Source organism: Mandrillus leucophaeus, unplaced genomic scaffold (assembly GCF_000951045.1).
Source record: "Mandrillus leucophaeus isolate KB7577 unplaced genomic scaffold, Mleu.le_1.0 Scaffold14, whole genome shotgun sequence".
Lineage (NCBI taxonomy): Eukaryota > Metazoa > Chordata > Mammalia > Primates > Cercopithecidae > Mandrillus > Mandrillus leucophaeus.
Window position 1 is genome coordinate 4,818,417 of NW_012101365.1, and position 19,912 is coordinate 4,838,328.

At 36.9% G+C, this 19,912-nt stretch overlaps 1 protein-coding gene across 1 annotated transcript in view; it reads right to left on the reverse strand.

The window, feature by feature from the left end:
* The window catches only part of USP24 (ubiquitin specific peptidase 24), a 144,785-nt gene that overhangs the window by 94,096 nt on the left and 30,777 nt on the right, over positions 1 to 19,912 (reverse strand). The window contains exons 2-8 of the mRNA XM_011973840.1: positions 14,026 to 14,191; positions 12,460 to 12,527; positions 8,537 to 8,680; positions 7,720 to 7,842; positions 2,769 to 2,804; positions 2,090 to 2,155; positions 841 to 906 (exon numbers count right to left, since the gene is read on the reverse strand). Coding sequence (XP_011829230.1) covers positions 841 to 906; positions 2,090 to 2,155; positions 2,769 to 2,804; positions 7,720 to 7,842; positions 8,537 to 8,680; positions 12,460 to 12,492 — 468 coding nt within the window. The 5' untranslated portion in view covers positions 12,493 to 12,527; positions 14,026 to 14,191. The remainder of the gene's footprint in view (positions 1 to 840; positions 907 to 2,089; positions 2,156 to 2,768; positions 2,805 to 7,719; positions 7,843 to 8,536; positions 8,681 to 12,459; positions 12,528 to 14,025; positions 14,192 to 19,912) is intronic.

Here is a 19,912-nt window from a genome sequence, read left to right on the forward strand (position 1 = left end):
AAAAAAAAAAAAAAAAGAAAAAGAAAAAGAAAAAAGAAATAACAGAAATTTCCAGAACCTACTAAAAAAAAAATCCTATCTCCCTTATTAAAGCAGCCCTAAGGAAATGTGATGTTGGAAAGAAGGAACAGTGCATTTAAAAACACTGCTCCAGAAGGACACCATGCTTTCAAAACCATTTACAGTGATTTTGTAAAAGCTCTATAAAAGTTTAGGGTGCATAGACTTATTTATAAAAATAAATAAATAAATAGAAGTATTTCAACGTGACATTTTGCTTGGTAAAACTTGTTAATTGAAATGAAGGAAACAAGGTAGTAGAATAGGCTTTTAGCATTAGGAAAACTGAACACACGCAGCTTTGACTGTTCTATGACCTGCTGACTTACAATCCTACACAGGCAGGAAATCAGACAAGATGTGCTGTTAAGCTGATATTCAGAAGTGAGCGACTGAGCCAGTAAGTGAGCCTAGCTGATTTAATACATAAATACTAATCTGATTCAATACATAATGGCATTAAATCCTTAAATAATCCTGTGAAGCAAATAAGGATATGCTGCCTACTTTACAGATAATAAAATGAAAAATAAATAAAAATTGTATTTTATAAAATGATAAACTGAAAAGGTAAATAGCCTTCTCAAATGTTAGGTCTCCTATACTTCAAATTATTCAGTAATTTTTATTATCTGATGGCATTTTTATTAAAAGGACAGCTAATGTGAAAAAAGGAGTTACTCTGGATTAAAGACCATTCTGAATAACCTGATAAAAAGAAGTTATTACAGTTTGCATGTCTTCAGTCATAAGAAGTAACGTGAAATGGTTTAATCTTACCTGTACCACGGAGGAATTGAGGTACTCTGCACACACTCCCAAGGGTTGAATCAGTGCTGAGACAGCCTGGAAAAAGACAGTGAAGATTAGAAATACATTTGAGAAGATTTTTTTCCTGTCAAAATTAAACAAATCTCTTTTCATATATCAGAAAAAAGTTTAAATAGTGATTTGATCAAGTCATGAATAAGACTAGAGAAACTAAACTCCTGGATAGAAAGAATTGATATAAAGATGTCAGTCCAATAAAGTCATTTCCAACATACTTGATCTATTCAATGGGGATCACAAGGACAGTTCAACAACCTAATTAACTTCCAGGGAAGCAAGAGGAGGCTTCTGCATCAGTGTCTCTGATCTGGCAGACATCTGATCTTTAGGATAAACACTAGGTCGCAAGGAAGAGTCAATACAGTACTACACCATCAGTCTCTCTCCTTGACCATTGCTATTTCCTTCACCCAGAGAGGGACCAATAGGAATCGATTAGTCATGGTTTCACAGAAATAACTGCAACTGTAAGCACAATCTGTAACACTTGGGTATGTTATTTTAACACATTATTTTCTGTATTTATCAAATTACAGCAGATAGCGCAGTGTCTTATTTATGCCAAGTACGTAATAGTTTTTAATTGAATTATTATTAATTATAGAAAAGAATAAAGTGCTCTCAGCAACAAACAGGTCAACAGTATCTGAAAATTAAAGATTAGTTATTCCCCTTACTATGAGGTTATGTTTTGAGAAAATGAAGTTGATACAAACACTGCACCTGATGATTCTAAGCTCCCATGTTACAGCCATTTGTTATCTAAAAGTTTTTGTAACACCAAAAAGCTTACTAAACAACTCTGTTAAAGTATTTTTATTTGTGCCTGAGTCTATGAAGTAAATTCTGATTTTATATAATCATTTAACTGAGCCATAAAATTGTTATGCATATATATACTTGCCATATATAGCAACCAACTTTAAACAGCAAGATAATTTCATGTAACCATTACAAATTAAGAGAAAAACTCCATAGGTAAAGAAAAAGTAGTGAGGAAAAAAACTCTACATGGCAATTTGATTATAATTAGGAGTAAACATTTCTTTGGTTATCAGGACAGTGGAATCTGCTCCTCTAAAGATGAAAACCTTGAATTTGACATTTAACTTGGCATGTCCAGACCGTGTCCTCTGGCTGTATATCAACTCAAATGAAATGAACTCCCACACTGGGCACAGACAGTGGTTTAACTTACCCCAAGTTCTATATCTTCTGAATGGAGCTTGGCTTGGATTGCTGCAAATCCACCTAATTCTCCAAACTGAGAAGAAAAAAGGCATACATTAATTTAGTTTATTTTTCCCTTTAATTGTTTTATTTTGAAAAATTTATTCGGCACATAGTAGGTGTGTATGTTTATGGGGCACATGAGATGTTTTGATACAGGCATGCGATGTGAAATAAGCACATCATGGAGAACAGGGTATCCATCCCCTCAAGCATTTATCCTTTGAGTTACAAACAATCCAATTACATTCTTTATTTTAAAATATACAATTAAGTAATTATTGACTGCAGTCATCGTATTATACTACACAAATTAATTTTAAAATGTTATATATTAATAATTTAAGCAAGGAACTAAAGCTAACATTCGACTTTATCACTGTGCTCTGTAACATTGGTCTTGAGAGAAGCCTTGCATCGATCCTTCTACTGCTCCTGTGGCATACTGCAGATAGTACTAAGTCCAAAAGCTGATGTTTACCTGCTAATATTGTACATACAAAAAAAGGAAGAAAATATGAAATCCACTCCTTAAAGCATTTTTATTATTCTCTGCAGCTGCCATTTGCTTTACATACCAAACTCTAGGACATCTCATTAGAAAACTGAAAATATACCACATGACAATATTAACAAAAGTCATATACCTTATTTACCAAATCCACAACCCATCCATGAGGCTCCTATGAGAAAAGAAAAAAAAAATTGAGATGGCAATATAAAAGTTTCCCCATTAACCCTTACATTTCTTTTATCCTAAGTGAAAACTTAGAGGAAAAATTATAAAAGTTTGGAAACTATTTTCAAAGTTTTTTCCCAAATGCTTCCTAATATGTCTTTAACATTACTGTATATAATTTTGGGAGTCTGTAAGTCTGTATTTTGATGGAATTGCCACAATGTGGAACATCTATGCATTTTTGGATAGCTGAGATCAGTTGTTTCAGCTCTCCAACATACAGAATAACTTGAGTTAAATTCTTTAAAAAAGTTTTATTTTAGAAATTAAAACTTAATTATTAACATAAAAAGTAGTAAATCAGCAGCGATTAAAAGTTTTAGTCCCAGTTAGATCATTAATTAATGCTCTTAAGCAAGCTCTATTTTCTCCTCCTTTTCTTCTTTTCTTTTTTAAGCATTCACTGTTCTAGGGACTAGACACAGAACAGTGACTACGAAGAGATGTTGTACCTGCTTTTACGAAGCTCATTCTAGCAGAGTCAACAAAACCAAGTAGAGTATCATATACAGAAGATAATTCAGATTGTGCTAAGTCCCACGAAAGGAAAAACAAAAAGGCCTCAAAAGAAAAACAGGAGCTTCCTCTACTTGGGGTGGTGGTCATGAAAGACTTCTCTGAATACATAATCTTTAAACGATGAGACAGATGTAGCTATTTAAAGAACAATCCAGGCAGTGAGGCTAAAATGGTAAAGGTCCTGATTGGGGATGGCAGAAAAGAGTCTGCTGTGTTTAAAAACTCTCCCAGCTGCGACATGGTGAGCTAGGAGTGGCAGAGATGAGGTTATACAGAGAGGCAAAGAATGTAGATCATGGAGACACATACAGACCATGATTAGAAAGAAAGCAACAGAAGCGTTTTCAGCAAAAGAGTGTTTTATATTTTAAGGTCATTCTTGCAGTTCTGTGGAGAATGGAATGGAATGGATGAATGGGAGAATGAGACATAGTCAGACACAACCAGTTAGAAGGCCAGTGCAGTGTCTAGGTAGTTCACAGACTAATGGAGAAGGATGGCAGCAGAAGCGGGGGAGAGAGGTCAAATGGAGACATATTAGAGATTAAATCAAAGGACTTGTTTATGGTTTGGTTATTCTTTATTCAAGGAATGAATCCTGGCCGACTCCCATGTTTCTGGCTTGAGCATCTAGATAGATGATGATGTTATTTACTAAAAAGGAGAATAAAGGCCGGAGAGGCAAAATGAAATTCCATTTCAGACACACTAAGTTTGAGAACTCTGTATGGCAACCAAAAGGAGATAACTGACTCTTCAAGTCTGGTATACTCAAGAGAAGAGGTTTGGGCCACAGAGATATAAATTGGAGGCCCGTCAGCAGAAATATGACATTTAAATTCATTAGAGAAAGTATAGTGAATAAAGAGAGGAAGCACTGAAGAAAACTGGATAGAGGTGAAGGAGTCAACAGAGGAAACATGGCTTGGGGGCAAGCAGAAACACAAGGCACTGTAGATCCTGAAAGCCAAGCAAGAAACATCTCCAAGAAGAGAACAACTGGGACCAGTGCTGTTGATGGGGTCAAGGGACATTTCTTTCCAATCTGGAAACATGGCGAGGTGTTAGTGCCTTAATGAGAATGATTTCAGTAGATGGTGGACGAAGGCAGAATGGAATGCCCTGGAAATTTAGTAGACTTCTATCTAGGTATCCTAAATGGCTCTCCAACTAAAAATAATACTACTGGATAAAAACATACAATATTTTAAAACATACAGCTGAGTTGACAAAAAAAGAAAAGAAAAAAGCTCAGAAGCTTAAAACAAAGAGAAAGCAGGAATCCTGTGAGGCAGGCAGGAAGGCTCTGAAGCCAGCTTCACCCACAGGCAAGTGCAGAGCCCTGGTGACCATGAGCTTCCATTTGCAGGAGAAAAAGGACACCAATCCCAGGTGGTACAGGGTGACTCAGAGGGTACTGTAACATAAAGCTGGAACTAAAGGGCTACATCCTTGGTGTCAGATGAACTGATATAGATTTACCTGTGGAAAGAGAAAATAAGGACGCCTAAAAAGAGAAAAAAAATTCTCCAAGAATTCATAACCACAGAATTGCCCTTATATGGCTTTACTGCTCAAATTCACACTGACGTTATGGTCTCAAAAACCCTAAGCTGATAATTTATTCTAAAATGGTCATAAAATGTAGTGCTTCCAGGCACCCGGAAGAAGTAAAAGTAAATCCTTTTTGGAAGAAAGAACTTTCAACTTAGGCCTCAAACTGCCCACTCCTAGATTAAATGCGAAGAAACATGAGTTCATAGAAAAATGAACAAACAAATAAGTATAAGTACATTTCTACACACCTACATACATACACAAAGCAAGTGAGTAAAGTAGGTATCAGACACAGAATATAAAGTATTAAACAAATCAGGGATTGAAAATATGAGTTAAGAACATGAGACAATACAAAATTAAACAGAGTCAAAAACAAACAAACAAAATTTATATAAATGAAAAATTCAGTAACTGAAATTAAAGACTTAAATAAACAAGTTAAACAGCAGATTAGATACAAATAAAAAAAATCAGTGAACTGTACTGCTATAGATCTGGAAAAAAGCACAATTGCAACACAAGGAGATAAAAAGATGGAAAATGTGAAAAGGAGTTAAGGGACATGGAGGACAGAATGAGTCAGTCTAACATGTATCCAATCAAGTTTCAGAAGAAGGGAGACTAATGGGGAAGAGGGAACATTTTAAAAGATAAAGGCTGAGAAATTTCCAGAATTGATGTAGACATTAACCCTAGATTCAGAAGCCCAATGAATCTGAAGCAAAATAAATAAAAAGAATACCATGGTTAATCACATTAGAGTCAAATTTACAAACATCAAAGAGAAAGAAAAGATTTCAAAATACAGCCATGGAGGAAAGGCTAATAAAAAAACCACAGTCAGATCAATAGCCAACTTCTCCACAGCAATAATCAAAGCCACAAGACAGTGAAATGGCATTTTAATGTTCTGAGAGAAAAGAAATATCATCTAGACTTTTGAACCCAGTGAAAATACACACTTCAAGGAATGGGAAATAAAGTTCAGGTCATCAAAAATCAAGACTTATCCACAAACAGAACCTTACTAAAGGATTGTTTATAGAATGCACTATCGACTTTACTGGGTAAAAAACGACAGGAGGGGACTAGGACAATGCACAAGTAAGACAAAGAGGTAATGAATCATTTAAGAGGGGAGCGAGCACATGCAACGTTATAAGGTCTTTATGTACTGCTCAAGGAGGAGAAAGATACTAGTGAAATTTAGATTTTGTTTATTAAGTTAAAATTTTAGGATAACCACTGAAAGAAAACTGAAAGGGAGGACATGGAATCTTCAGGTCTGGTTGGGAAGGGGAGCAGAGGACCATGCTGAAACTACAGAGGGGTATGATATTAAAGGCAGAATATTTAAAGATGGGAAATACTAGATCATGTTGCATAAAAGGGTAACAATCCCAAAAATGAGGGAAAGATCGAGGATACCAAAGAAATAATAGAAAGCTAAAGGAGGAATATGCTTGAGAAGGCAAGAGGAGAGGGGATCCAGAGGAGAGAGAATTCCTCTGTGGTAATGAGATGAAACACAAAGACTGCACCTTTCTGGGTCTCAGCAGATGCATACGTAAAGTGAAAAAAGAGAATGAACATCTGCTGAGCACTCACTACAGTGAACCACCATGTTCATTATTTCTATGTATCTTTGTCACTTGATCTTCACAACGCATATGAAGAGAAGAGTTTAGCATTTGGGGAGGCAGTACTGCATATGGTTAAAGAACATAGACTAGCTGCCTGCATGGGTTCTCCCTGTAACTAGGTATGCGGACTTGGGCAAGTACTTCACTTCTGTCTATTTCAGTTCTCACCTATGAAATGGGGGTAAAAATAGTACCCAACTCAAAGAGCCACTGTGAGGATTAAATTCCAAAGTACATATTCACTGCCCTTGCCGCTCAACTTTTTCCTCCTCTCTGGGGAACTGTCTGACTCCCCAAGGTGGCAATAACTACTCCTTCCCCTGGATTCTATGCACAGTACATATTATTATAATTCCACCTACTGTTCATCATGCTGTCATTTTTTTGTTTTCATATTTCCTCCACTATGCTACAAGCTAGTAATGACATCTTATTACTCTTTATATTAAAAGACAGGACTGTATACTTATGTTTAACATCTCAAACTTAGAATAATGCCAGACATATAGTAAATGTTACATAAATGACTGTTGACCTAAACCTCTGCTTCCACTAAAGCAATTAACAAGTTTTCTATTGATTAAACTCAACTTCTTTCAACTGTTTCTGAAACCAAACAGTGTTTTAACCAGAGGATTGTTTAGATTATGTACTTCTTGTGAGTATACTCTTACTGGCAGACTGTAGTCTTTTGATATACAATATATTGTTTCCAGGCCTGAAAAAGCAAGTTTTAATGCGTATGAGGTTCAAAAGAAAATTATATATGAGATTAACTACTAGATTATTTTTTCTAGGTACAATTAATCATTTTAAATGTTCTAGTCTCTCAACTCTCTCTAAGAAACTGGAACACCAATTAAACTGGGGTTCTGATAATCCAATATATGACACTAAAGATATTTCTCATTTTACTAAACATCATTTCAAACCTATAAAATTCTTCGTGATATTAGTTAACAGCTATGGAAAAATTATGCACTATCTGAAAAAAAAAAATTTTATGAGCCAGATGGGATATTTGTCATTTTTCAGATTGTTTTAATCCTCCCATGTAAATTGTCTTTTTTATAGCACAGAAAAATCTTCTTTTTCAACACATTTTTCTATAAAAAGATGAAACTAAACTATGTTTACCTTTTGGAAAGTGGATACAGGTGAAACAGCAAACATATTTCCCTCTCCAAACACTTCTGCCCAATTCCTTTGAGACACTTTCATTCTGTTCTTAAAATGGTATTCATTATCAGGATTGAAAGCCTAGATTCAAAGAGAACAGAGAAACATTATTATCTATTTCTATAGCAACACATATTAGCATCAGAAAAGAAGATAAAAATATAGCCTTGGACTCCCCTCATTAATGGAATCTTTCAAGAATACACCGAAAGCATATGCCTTAGCTAGAGCAGAGGCACTAAGAATTAATGTGCTATTCTCCTGTCCTGTTCAGTGTTCACTGTGAAGAGGAGGAGGTAACAGGATGAGAGGTCTGACTCAAGGCAGTGTGATGCCAATGCCCCAGGTGTGCTACGGCTACCGGGGATGAGATGAGCAACAGAGGCACTGAAGGCAGAAGTCAGGAGGGGAAAATATGCAGGTCCCTTCTTCATGCAGCTACTGTTACCTGTTGGGGGAAAAGGCCAGAAACCAAACTACATCTATATGAACACTCCATATAAAAGTACTTAAGACATGAATAATCAGGGAGAGGTAAGAGAAAGGCATTTAATCATTCTATAAGTAGAAAAACCCATTAAAATTAGAAAAGTACTTCTTTCAAACTGAGAACACAAGATGGTTGCTCTGCTTTTAAAATAAAGACAAAGGATCCTAACAGCTAATATCCTTAATGACAAAATCATTATCACTCATTATTAATTACAAGTCAGAGAACAGCAAGTATTTTAAACAAAATCAAAATATAAAGTACTTAATTTTAGAGATACTATACCATTGTAAGCACACCCAGGAGACCAATGGGAATTGGATCTTGTTTTATTCTCTCTGCAACCAGTTCTATTAGCAGCATCAACATGTTGTAAATTCCTTCATGAATTTCAGTACCCCACTTGTGAACAGCACTTGATGTCAGGAGCTATAAAAACATACAGGGCAGTCTAGAGTCTAACTTGAAAAAAGAAAATAAATCTACAGTTTATCAGGTCCATCTCAAATAACTGAGAGATTATGATGAAAATACTTTTTTATGCATATGATTGGCTTTTAAAAGACCCACAGCTGTAGTTCATCTACTTGCCCGTTTATTTCAAAGTCAGTACAGAGTTTTGCTTTTGAATTTTAATTCTCTTGCATTAAAGCACTTGGTTTAAAATAAAAATTTTACTTGGTTCTCTACTTTTCATAATTACAAGGGGAGGTCACGTGGTACAGAGCAAGGTAAAAATCTGAGATCAATTCCAGTATTACTGTTTTCTAGCTGTGTGGCCTCGAACAAATTTACCTGAGTTCTCAAAGGTTCAGTTCTCTCAACTCTAAAGAGGCCTAACTCCTACCCACTTCACACAAATGCTATGAGGATTAAAAAGTATAACAAACATGAAACATTTTACAAATGGTAAGGCATTATTAATATATCTTGATGGCTGGCTATCCATATTAATATTTCCGGAACCTAAGAAATGAATGCTGTATTGCATGGATTCTACCATACATATCCTTTTAACATTTTTTAACATCTCAGAAATAGGATAATTTTTTTCTACCTGTTGATTAGATGACAGCAGGACTCAGAATGTGAAAAAAGAAGTCTTAGAAATATCGTAACAGTTTATTTGGCTTACATTTTCCTTTTTGGTATGTACAAAATAACATTTAATTTTTTAACTGTTTAAGCAAATCTAAAATAGCTCTAAGTTTTAAGACATTAAACTGTTTACTTTGTAGCTATGTTTCTTAAACATAAACATCAAATATAAAACAATGGTACAAATCTTATAATTAGATACCTTCTTAGATTCCTTAAAAAGCAGAGAAATTGGATGCCCCTAATTCTCAGTCTTCTGGTCTTTGGGGAAGTGTAGAACAAATGCCAGAACAAGAAATGAAAAAGCAAAGGATTTCACTTAAATTGGTATGGTGGTTTCATGTTTTTGTAAGATTTTTCAAAGGTAAAATACTATGTAACAAAAATTTCATCTTGGCCTTACTGAGAATCTCTTTAAAAAGAGTAGGCTGGAAGAGCCCAAACTGTAATAACTGCAGAGAAAAACCTCAGTTCCAGATTTTCTAAATACTAATTAGTCACACTATTTGCTCAAATCAGCAAAAGTCATAAGACTGATTTTATGTAAACCAATGAGTTACTATTTTTTGCAGAATTTTTTTTTTGCCTGACTACATATTCCTCCTATAGTTAAAAAATAAATAATAAAGCAAAACAAAGCAGAGATTACCAATTAAAAAGCTTCAAGTGACTACAAAATGAAAATGTATGTGGATTAAGCAGCAATCCCTCTGGCACCATTCCATTTGTTCATTTTTCACTTTGAAAATGCAATTCTGCCTACATTCTGGAAGAGACAGGGAAAGGGAGGCAGTACCTTGTGGAGAAGATGCACACACTAATAACCATGCACTATGGCCAAACCTGAATTATCTTCTCTGCCTGAATATGCTAGTAAAAAATCCAGGCTAGCCTGAAGGTAAAAGGTGAAGAAGGTGGAAATGACAACAAAGCTCCTTTGGGCACCTTATTCATGCAATCACCTATCATTCACACCCTCACTTCTAAAAGAAAACGTGCGGCAGCTCGTGAGAAAAGCCTGGGGAATTGGGGAGAGGGATGGTCACCCAACCAGGAAACACAGCTAGGGAAGCAGTACCAATTATATCAGATCCTACTGAGTTTTCTGGCAGACAAGCCTAAAGGTACACAGAACTCTAGCTCTTCTGATGTAATAAAAGAAAGTATGCCTAATTGACGGGGAGGAGAACCTTTTTAATAGCTCTAAAGTGCAAGAGAATTTAATATTTTTACCTTAACAGAACTGAATAACATAAGGCAGGATACCTTTGCACTCATAGTTTTACAGAAAAACAACCAACCATGTGACCATTTATTACACTGCTACTAACAGCTGAAGGCATGAGACAAAACAGTTTTCTGAAGTATCTCTGTATAGAGTATTATATTCCAAATATGCAACTTGCTGGTGAATGCACTGGATACAGGGATTTCTGGATCTGGAGATCCTCAACCTTGAATAAGCCCTTTTTCCACAACTCTGAATACACTTTTCCTTTTAAGTTTATGTATCCACTGTGATATGTGTCACAATATGTTACAATATAACAATTTTGCTATTTCTAATTTTTTTAAATTTTGTAGAGACAGGGGTCTCACTATGTTGCCCAGGCTGGTCTTAAACTCCTGACCTCAAGATGTCCTCCCACTTTTGGCCTCCCAAAGTGCTGGGATTATAGTGTGAAGCACTTGGACTAGCCAATTTTGGATTTTTTAAAAGCTGCTATAATTCTTAAAAGCTTAAAATTATTTTAAACTACAAACTGATAGATGACCTAATCTAAAATGAAGGTAAATCTTGATTTCATATAATCTTTGCCCAAATGGCAATTTGAAAAGATTTCTCCAATTTTTTAAAAAATGAAGCTACTTTTGTTTCTAAAATTAATTTTATTATTTTTTAAGGCTTGAATCAAGGGATTCTATCTACCAAAATGCAGCTGGGAATAACTATTTGCAAATGAACTGTTTGTTTTACTGGGTCTTTTTTTTTTCTTTTTTTTTCTGAGACGGAGTCTCGCACTGTCATGCGGGCTGGAGTGCAATGGCGTGATCTCAGCTCACTGCAACCTCCACCTCCTGGGTTCAAGAGATTCTCCTGCCTCAGCCTCCCGAGTAGCCGGGATTATAGGTGCCCACCCACCATGCCCAGCTAATTTTTTGCATTTTTAGTAGAGATGGGGTTTCACTACGTTGGCCAGGCTGGTCTCGAACTCCTAACCTCGTGATCTGCCTGCCTCGGCTTCCCAAAGTGCTGGGATTACAGGCGTGAGCAACCGCACCCAGCCTTATTGGGTCTTAAGATAAACACAAACATTACCCATCTGTAGTTCTAGGGACTTATTTGCATACTGGACAAAAATGGACGTCAAAATCCAGAAGTTAAGCCAGCAAAAGAATCATTCATTGAAACTTTTCTGAGCTCTTTCTATGAGCTAGGCACTTAGTTATACGCTGGGGGAAATGGCAGTATGTTAACAGACACAGTCCTTGCTCTAATGAGGATTCAAGACTCACCTACTAAAAAGGGAGGCTGATTCAGTCTGCTTTTAGAAACACAATTCTTGTGATCTCCTATTCCTATTGTTAAGAAACATTGCTTTCTAAGAGATGTGACCTGAATGGAAGCAAGTGTATCACTCTGGCTCTAATAGAAATGGTGCCTTATGCATGCTATTCTGTCAGTGAGAACACCTAGTCAATCTTTCAGTAGTTTAAAAGGTCTTCTCCTGTCTCACACACTTAAAGCGGCTCATATTTTGATAAGTATATACTGTATTAGTTCTAAGTGCCACAAGTCTTGGTTTACTAATATGTGCAATATCCTCGTATAATTAAGTCTTAACCTATTATTTAGCAATTAAATAGTAGGAAGTATTTATTATTAATAAAAGTTATAGTTAACCAAAGACACATGTAGACAATATAAAAGAGATAAATCATTTATAAGCCCCAAATTCAGAGCTCTGTTTTTCATATTAAAAGATTCCTCAGTTGAACAAGATTCATAAACTGGTCTTATACATAAAAAACTAAAAACAAAAAGTTTCTCTTCCTTCACCCCCGCTCCCCAACACACACAAAATATCACATCAGCACGTTTTTCTTACCTTTTTAAATGCTTCAGGCATACATCTATCCATAAACCTTTTACAATTCTCATCAGACTCGGAAAGACCTTAGTAAAATGAATGAAATAATATACTTTATTTAGGTCAGACTCAGAAAGACCTTAGTAAAATTAATGAAATAATATACTTTATTTAGTTCTTTGGTAGTTTGTAAAAATCATACACATCATTCTAAATTCACACACATGGAACTATGTCATAGGAACCTTAATTCTTAAGAAATTATTAAAAGTAGAATATATACCTTTGATGAAGGAAAGGCTGAGAAATAACCACAGCATTAGATTAAATAAATACCAATTGAACTGAAATGGTTGAACTTATATTCCCATGTCAGAGTAACTTCAATGATCTGATCAAATAGCTAATAAAACACCAATAGCACCTACTTACTAGCCATTAGTATTTCCTAAGAAGTTCTACAGAAACACAAATATTTTCTAATGCCAGAACTTCGGGAGGTTGAGGCAAGAGGATCACTTGAGCCGAAGGGTTTGAGACCAGCCTGGGCAACACAGTGAAACCCCATCCCTACAGAAAATAAAAAGCTGGGCGTGGAGGTGCTTGCCTGTTGTCCCAGCTACTTGGGAGGCTGAGGTGGGAGGATCACTTGAGCCTGGGAGGTTGAGGCTGCAGTGAGCCATGACTATGCCACTGCACTGCAGCCTGAGCAACCCTGTCTCAAAAATCAAAAATCAAAAATCAAAAACCAACAACAACAACAAAAAAACCACACAAATATTTGCAATAAATGCCTAAGTCACTCTTCTTCCCTAAAACAAACCAATGAACTCCGTTACACAGATTTGTGTTTGGCACAATTCACATAGTAAGAGATAAATACTTGCTAAGTGAATGAATGAATTTCCTGTAAAATCATCTTTTGGAAAAAGTACATTTCTTTATTAAACTCAATAATGGATTCTGCTTATCATTGGGAATACTGCTAAACATACTTTCTTTTTTTTCAGACCCACTGCCTAGCATAGTACCTAGATCCTAACAAGCACTCAATAAATGCTACTGCTGAGAAGCCAGTCAGAAATACACTATATTGTGGCCATATTCATTTCATAACTGAATTCAATATGAAAAATAAGTTATTTTCTCTTTTTTAGTACAGGTGTTCATATTGACACCCACTCTTCCAACCTAATCATATTTTATTATTTTAATAGCTTGATATTTATAAAGCTTAAAACAATGTCAGCCACGTAATAAGCACAAGTGTGTTAAATATTAGTTTCTTCTCTTAAAAGAAAAAAAGCTGTTGAATTGAGGCTTAAAGTGCTCCAAGCTTCTGTGGAAAAAGTTAATTTCAATTTCCATTAAGTTTTTCAATTATATTTTAAATAATCTTATACTCTATCGAAGGTAGACGAAAACAATTTAGCTCAAAGCTTTCCTTCTGCAGGAGATAAGCGAAGACTAAGAGAAAAATGATCTGTCCAATATCACACAGCTAGGCAACAACAAAAGCTAAGACTAAACTCAGGCATTCTATGAAACAAATATACTCATGTGTTCTGAGGTCTGAAAACTTACCAAGCCTTGCTAGGTAGGTAGATGCCAACAGGCATTTGCCTAGTGATTCTTCTCGCTTGTAAGGGATGGACCAATGATCAGTCAAAACACGGCTTTCCAGCTCATATAAATTTGTTGTAGGGAATTCAATTCCTTCCCCTGAGCAGTTTCCATTTTCATCATTCTTCTGACAAAAAGGGATTATGAAAAAAAGCAAATAAACTAAATAGTGATTACTCTAAAAACTTCCTATGTAACACAGAGCAGATACTTAATCAATGGTAGCTATTAATATCAATAGCGTGGATTCCACCTTTCTTTCTTGTAATCACATCTTTCACCAAGAATATCTCAGATATTCTCAACTTTTATCATTCTGGCATGGCTACTCGGTCTCTCAGAAGGTGACCTCATCTCTTTCTTTAAAAATGAACTGTCCAGGCCGGACACGGTGCTCATGCCTGTAACCCTAGCATTTTGGGAGCCCAAGGCGGGAGGATCACTTGAGCTCAGGAGTTCAAGACCAGCCTGGGCAACAGAGTGAGACCCTGTCTCTCTAAAAAAAAAAAAAAAAACCTGTCCATTTCTCATGATAAAATATCAAATGCTTGCCTTCATCAACAGCCCTTCTGTCCTCACCTCTCTTTTCTCACTGAGGGGATAAATTCTTCAAAGAGGCATCTATATTTGCCATTTTCATCTCCACACCACCGACTCATTCCTGACAACACCCCAATCTGGATTCCAGATTCCCTATTCTCCAAAATGGCTACTGTTAAGGCCACCACTGAACTTTATTTCATTAAATCCAATTATGTCTCAGTCCTAACCTTACCTCTCAGGAGTATTTGACCTTCTGTCCATTCCCTCCTCTTGAAATGCTGGCTTCTCTTCCCTGCCTCCTAAAACAGCACACTCTCTGTTCTCCTCCCATGGGTCTGGGTGTTATAGTCTGTCTCCTCTTCGCGTACATTTTCCTCTTCCTAGTCATCAAATACTTGAGCTCCTCAAACCCCAGTGCTAAGCCCTCTTCTCTTTTGTTCCTGTTGATTTCCCTGGTTGACCATATCCACACTCCAAATCTCAATTACCTCCTAGCTGTAGATGACTCATACATTTCTATCTCCAGCTTAGACTTCTCCTCTGAGCTTCAGATCCACAAAGGCAATTGCCTACTTGATAACTTCTCTAATTCAGTGTTTGCCCCAAACCAAATTCATGATCCTTTCCCCGTAAATCCTGGTCCCCTTCTTGTGTTCTTCATCCCAGTGAATGGCACCAGATTCATCTAGCAGCATAGCCAGAAGCCAGGGGATCATTCTTAACACTTTGTTCTCCCATCCCCATCCCCAGGACCTGGTGATTGGACCTCATATATTTCTCTCCAATTCCTCTACTCTTGTCCATCTCCGCAGTTAGCACCTAGCCCTGGTTTATGCCTAGATTACTTCACCAGCTTCCTAACTGTTCTCCCTCTGCCTCATACGCACATTTACTCTTCATACCGATCTTCATAAAGCACTAATCTGACGTTAAGCTTAAAACCTTCATGGCTTCCCTTTGTTCTTAAGATAAGCCTAAATCATGTTTAAAATATTTTACAAGGCCTTGAATGGTATTCCCTAACTCACTCTCTCCAGCTTTTTGCACTCCAGATCATTTCTCTGGGATTTAGCTTCTTGTCAGACATAATGCTCCATGTATTGGGCTATTTTTCCAAAAGGACACAGCAGTATTCCTGGTCACATATACTCTTCCAGAACCTTGTCTCTCTTCACCATAAAGTGGCATTTACTTCCCCTGGATCTGAACCAGGGTAGAACCGTGTGGGTGCATGCCTCGGTGAATAGAATACAGCAGAAAGAGACACGTCTAAGCCTAGGTCATGAAAGGCAATATAGCTTCCTCCTGGCTCTCTCTCGGGACACTCCCTCCTACAACGCGGACACCATGTCCTGAGGGAACCCAAGCTAAATGCAGAGGGCCCGTATGGTTGTCTTGTCCAACAGTCTCACTGAGGTCTCCTTGGACAACCAGCCCCTGAAGGCCAGAGAAGGAGCCTTCAGATGATTCCAGTCTGCAGCCATCAAGTCATCCCCAGCCTTAGTCTTCCAGCTGAGGTTCTCGGCATCATGGAGCAGAGACAAACTGCTGTCTGAATCCCTTCCCCACATAATCCATGGGAACAATAAATGGTTGCTTTACGCCACTATTCCTGAGCTCCTCTTTCTGTTCTCTTTAACCGACTTAACTCCTACACATCTTTAATTCTTTCTGAGAAGCCTTTCCAGAATTTCTAAAATAGACAAATTCCTCCAGTTAGTACATACCCTAATCATCCTCAACCTCTCCTTCACAGCACTACTCACAGGTGTAATTTTACATTTAGCTGTGATTTATGTTTGCCCCTCAATAGACCAAGCTGCTTAAGGGCATGGACCCTATCTATTTTTGACCACCTCTGTATCTCTAGAAGCTGGTACCTAGCATAAAGCAGGTATTTAGTAAATATTGTTAAATGTAAAAATAATCTATATAAAGCTTCAATGATTAATAGGGTAACTGCCAGACTTTCCTTCAGTTCTCACTATGCTAATTTGTAATAAAGCAAACTGGACCCCAAATTGCCTAATACCTACACTAGTTTGTTTGTTTTTGAAAACCTACATATCCTCACAACTTACTATATAATCATTACAAAATAAAATAATCTCATTAAAAAATAATGTTTAACCTCAATGAAGAAAAAGACCATAAATATAAAGCAGAAATAATAAAACACAGAAGAAAACTAATTTCAATGCCATATCAATGATATCTAAAGAAATCCAACACATTTCTACCCCCCACAGCCAAAGTTTGTAACTAAATAAAACAAAAAACGGAAGGTAATTAAGCATAGACGACAATGTAAATTGGGCAAGGGTAGAAGGAGGGGGTGATGAATTAAGTATGCTTAGAATCACAATGCACAGGAAAAATTCAGTTTTTAAAGTGCAACACTTTACAGAAATACATTTAATTCATAAGTACTATAAGTAAGCCAATTTTACTTAAAGAAACCTGATGGGACTCAAATAGTAAAAAATTTAGGATAGTTTTAAAATTGCACACATGCTAACTGCTTAGATTTATTACCTTAGGATTGAAGTGGAATTAAAGTCATATAAAAACAAAAAATTTCACCGGGCTGATTCTGAAGTGGGTATATGTCATTACTATGGAGTATCTATCATTAATTTCTATGGAGTTAATACATCAAATCATATATAAAATCATCAAATGTACCCAGTAGCTATAAAAACTAAGAGCCTCTTTGGTGAAAGAAACAAAAGTCCTATAGCATTATCAGTGTTAAGGAGTGAATTGTGTCTACTCCCCCAAATCCAAGTCATCAATTGAAGCCCTAACTCTCAATGTGACTACATTTGGAGATTGGACCTTTAAGGAGATAAACAAGGTTAAATGAGGTCATAAGGGTAGGGTCCTAATCCAATAAAACTGGTATCTTTATGAGAAGGGGAAGAGACATCAGAGATCTCCCTCTTTGTCAGAGAACAGAGGAAAGGCCAGTTGAGGACACAGCAAGAAGGCAGCCCAGAAAAGAATCCTCACCAGAAACCAACTCTAATGACTTCTTTTTTATTTTTATTCTTTTTTGAGACGGAGTCTCGCTCTGTTGCCAGGCTGGAGTGTAGTGGTGCAATCTCGGCTCACTGCAACTTCTGCTTCTCGGGTTCAAGCGATTCTCCTGCCTCAGCCTCCCAAGTAGCTGGGACTACAGGCATGCGCCACCATGCCCGGCTAATTTTTGTATTTTTAGTAGAGACGAGGTTTCACCATGTTGGCCAGGATGGTCTCGATCTCTTGATCTCATGATCTGCCCACCTCAGCCTCCTAAAGTGCTGGGATTACAGGCGTGAGCCACTGTGCCCGGCCTCTAATGACTTCTTGATTTTGGACTTCTAGCCCCAACTGTAAGGAAATAACTTTCTGTAGTTTAACCCACCCAGTCTGTGGCAGCCTGTTCAGGCTGATTCTGAGGTGGGTATATTTCATTACTATGGAATATCCATCATTAATTTCTACAGAAATTAATAAATCAAACCACATATGAAACTGTCAAATGTACCTAGCAGATACTAAATCTAAGGGGGAGCAAGGGGGAAAATCTTAGTATGTGCCTCCTGATATGGCGCACTGTAAACAGCACAATTCTCACTTCTTTGATATTCCCACCAAAAATGTATAACCTGAATCTAACAATGAGATAACCCAAAGTGAAAAACAGTCTTTTATTTTTTTTGAGACAGTCTCACTTTGTCACCCAGGCTGGAGTGCAGTGGCACCATCTTGGCTCACTGCAGCCTCCATCTCCTGGGTTCAAGCGATTTTCGTGCCTCAGTCTCCCGAGTAGCTGGGACTACAAGCGCACACTACCATGTCCAGCTCATTTTTGTATTTTAAGTAGAGACAGGGTTTCACCATGTTGGTCAGGCTAGTCTCGAACTCCTGACCGCAAGGGATCCACCCGCCTTGGCCTCCCTGGGATTACAGGCGTGAGCCACCGTGCCTGGCCAAAAAATAGTCTAAAAATGGTCTAGTCTCTATTCCTAAAAAAATGCCAGAGTCACCAAAGACAAGGAGACTAGACAAATACGACAACCAAACACAACATGGTATCCTGGACTGGATCTTAAAACAGAAATTATTATGTGTTTTATTTTACATTTTTGGCTTCAAAGGACTTAGTACTGGATCAATGTTAATTTCCTGGTTTTCATAAATATACTAAGGTTAAGAGAATATCCTCATTTTTAGGAAGTGTATAAGGGTAAAGGGGCATGTAATTCATTCTCAAACAGTTCAGGAACAACAAAATACACATTTTATACATACGTGCATATTATATATGTCTGTATATCTAAATACATACATAGAGAAAGAAATAAAGCAAATGCGATAAAATGTTAATACTTAAAGAACCTGAGTAAAGGTTACTTCTCTGTAAATGTGAGATGTTAATTGCAATCCCCAGGACAACCATGAAGAAAATAAAAATACATATAGTAAAAGAAACAAGGGAATTAAAATGATACACCAGAAAATATGTATGTAATATAAAACACAGGAGTAACGGAGGATCAGACTAACAAAAAGATGTAAGAGATAAGAATAACAGCAAAGTGGCAAATGTAAATCCTGTCTTACCAGTAATTATATTAAATGCAAATGGACAATAACCAAAAGGCAGAGGTTGGCAGAATGAATTTTTAAAAAATATTATACAACTATATGCTGTTTACATCAAAGACAATTTAGACAAAGATACAGAGACTGGAATAAAAGAATGTAAAAAGATATCATACACACACACGGGAGCTGGAGTGGCTGTATTAGATAGAACAGACATTAAGGCAAGAAATGTATTACTAGAGAGTAAGACACTTCATAATAAAAAGGTCAATACAACAGGAAGATAAAATGATGAAAAAATATATACCCTAAAAACAATAACCAAAGAGAGCTGGGGTGACTACGATAACACTGGGGGTAAAAAAAGATACTGAAAAGTTGTTACTAGAGACAAGAAAGGCTGTTTTTTCCCCATTCTTTAGGGGTTTTTTTTGAGACAGGGTCTGGCTCTCTCACTTAGGCTGGAGTGCAGTGACGTAATCTCAGCTCACTGCAACCTCTGTGTCCCAGGCTCAAATGATCCTTTCAACTCAGCCTCCCAAGTGGCTGAGATTACAGGCACACACCACCATGTCTGGCTAATTTTTGTATTTTTTGTAGAGACGGGGTTTTGCCATGTTATCCAGGCTGGTCTCAAACTCCTGAGCTCAAGCAATCCACCTGCCTTGGCCTCCCAAAGTGCCGGAATTACAGGCATGAGCCACCATACCCG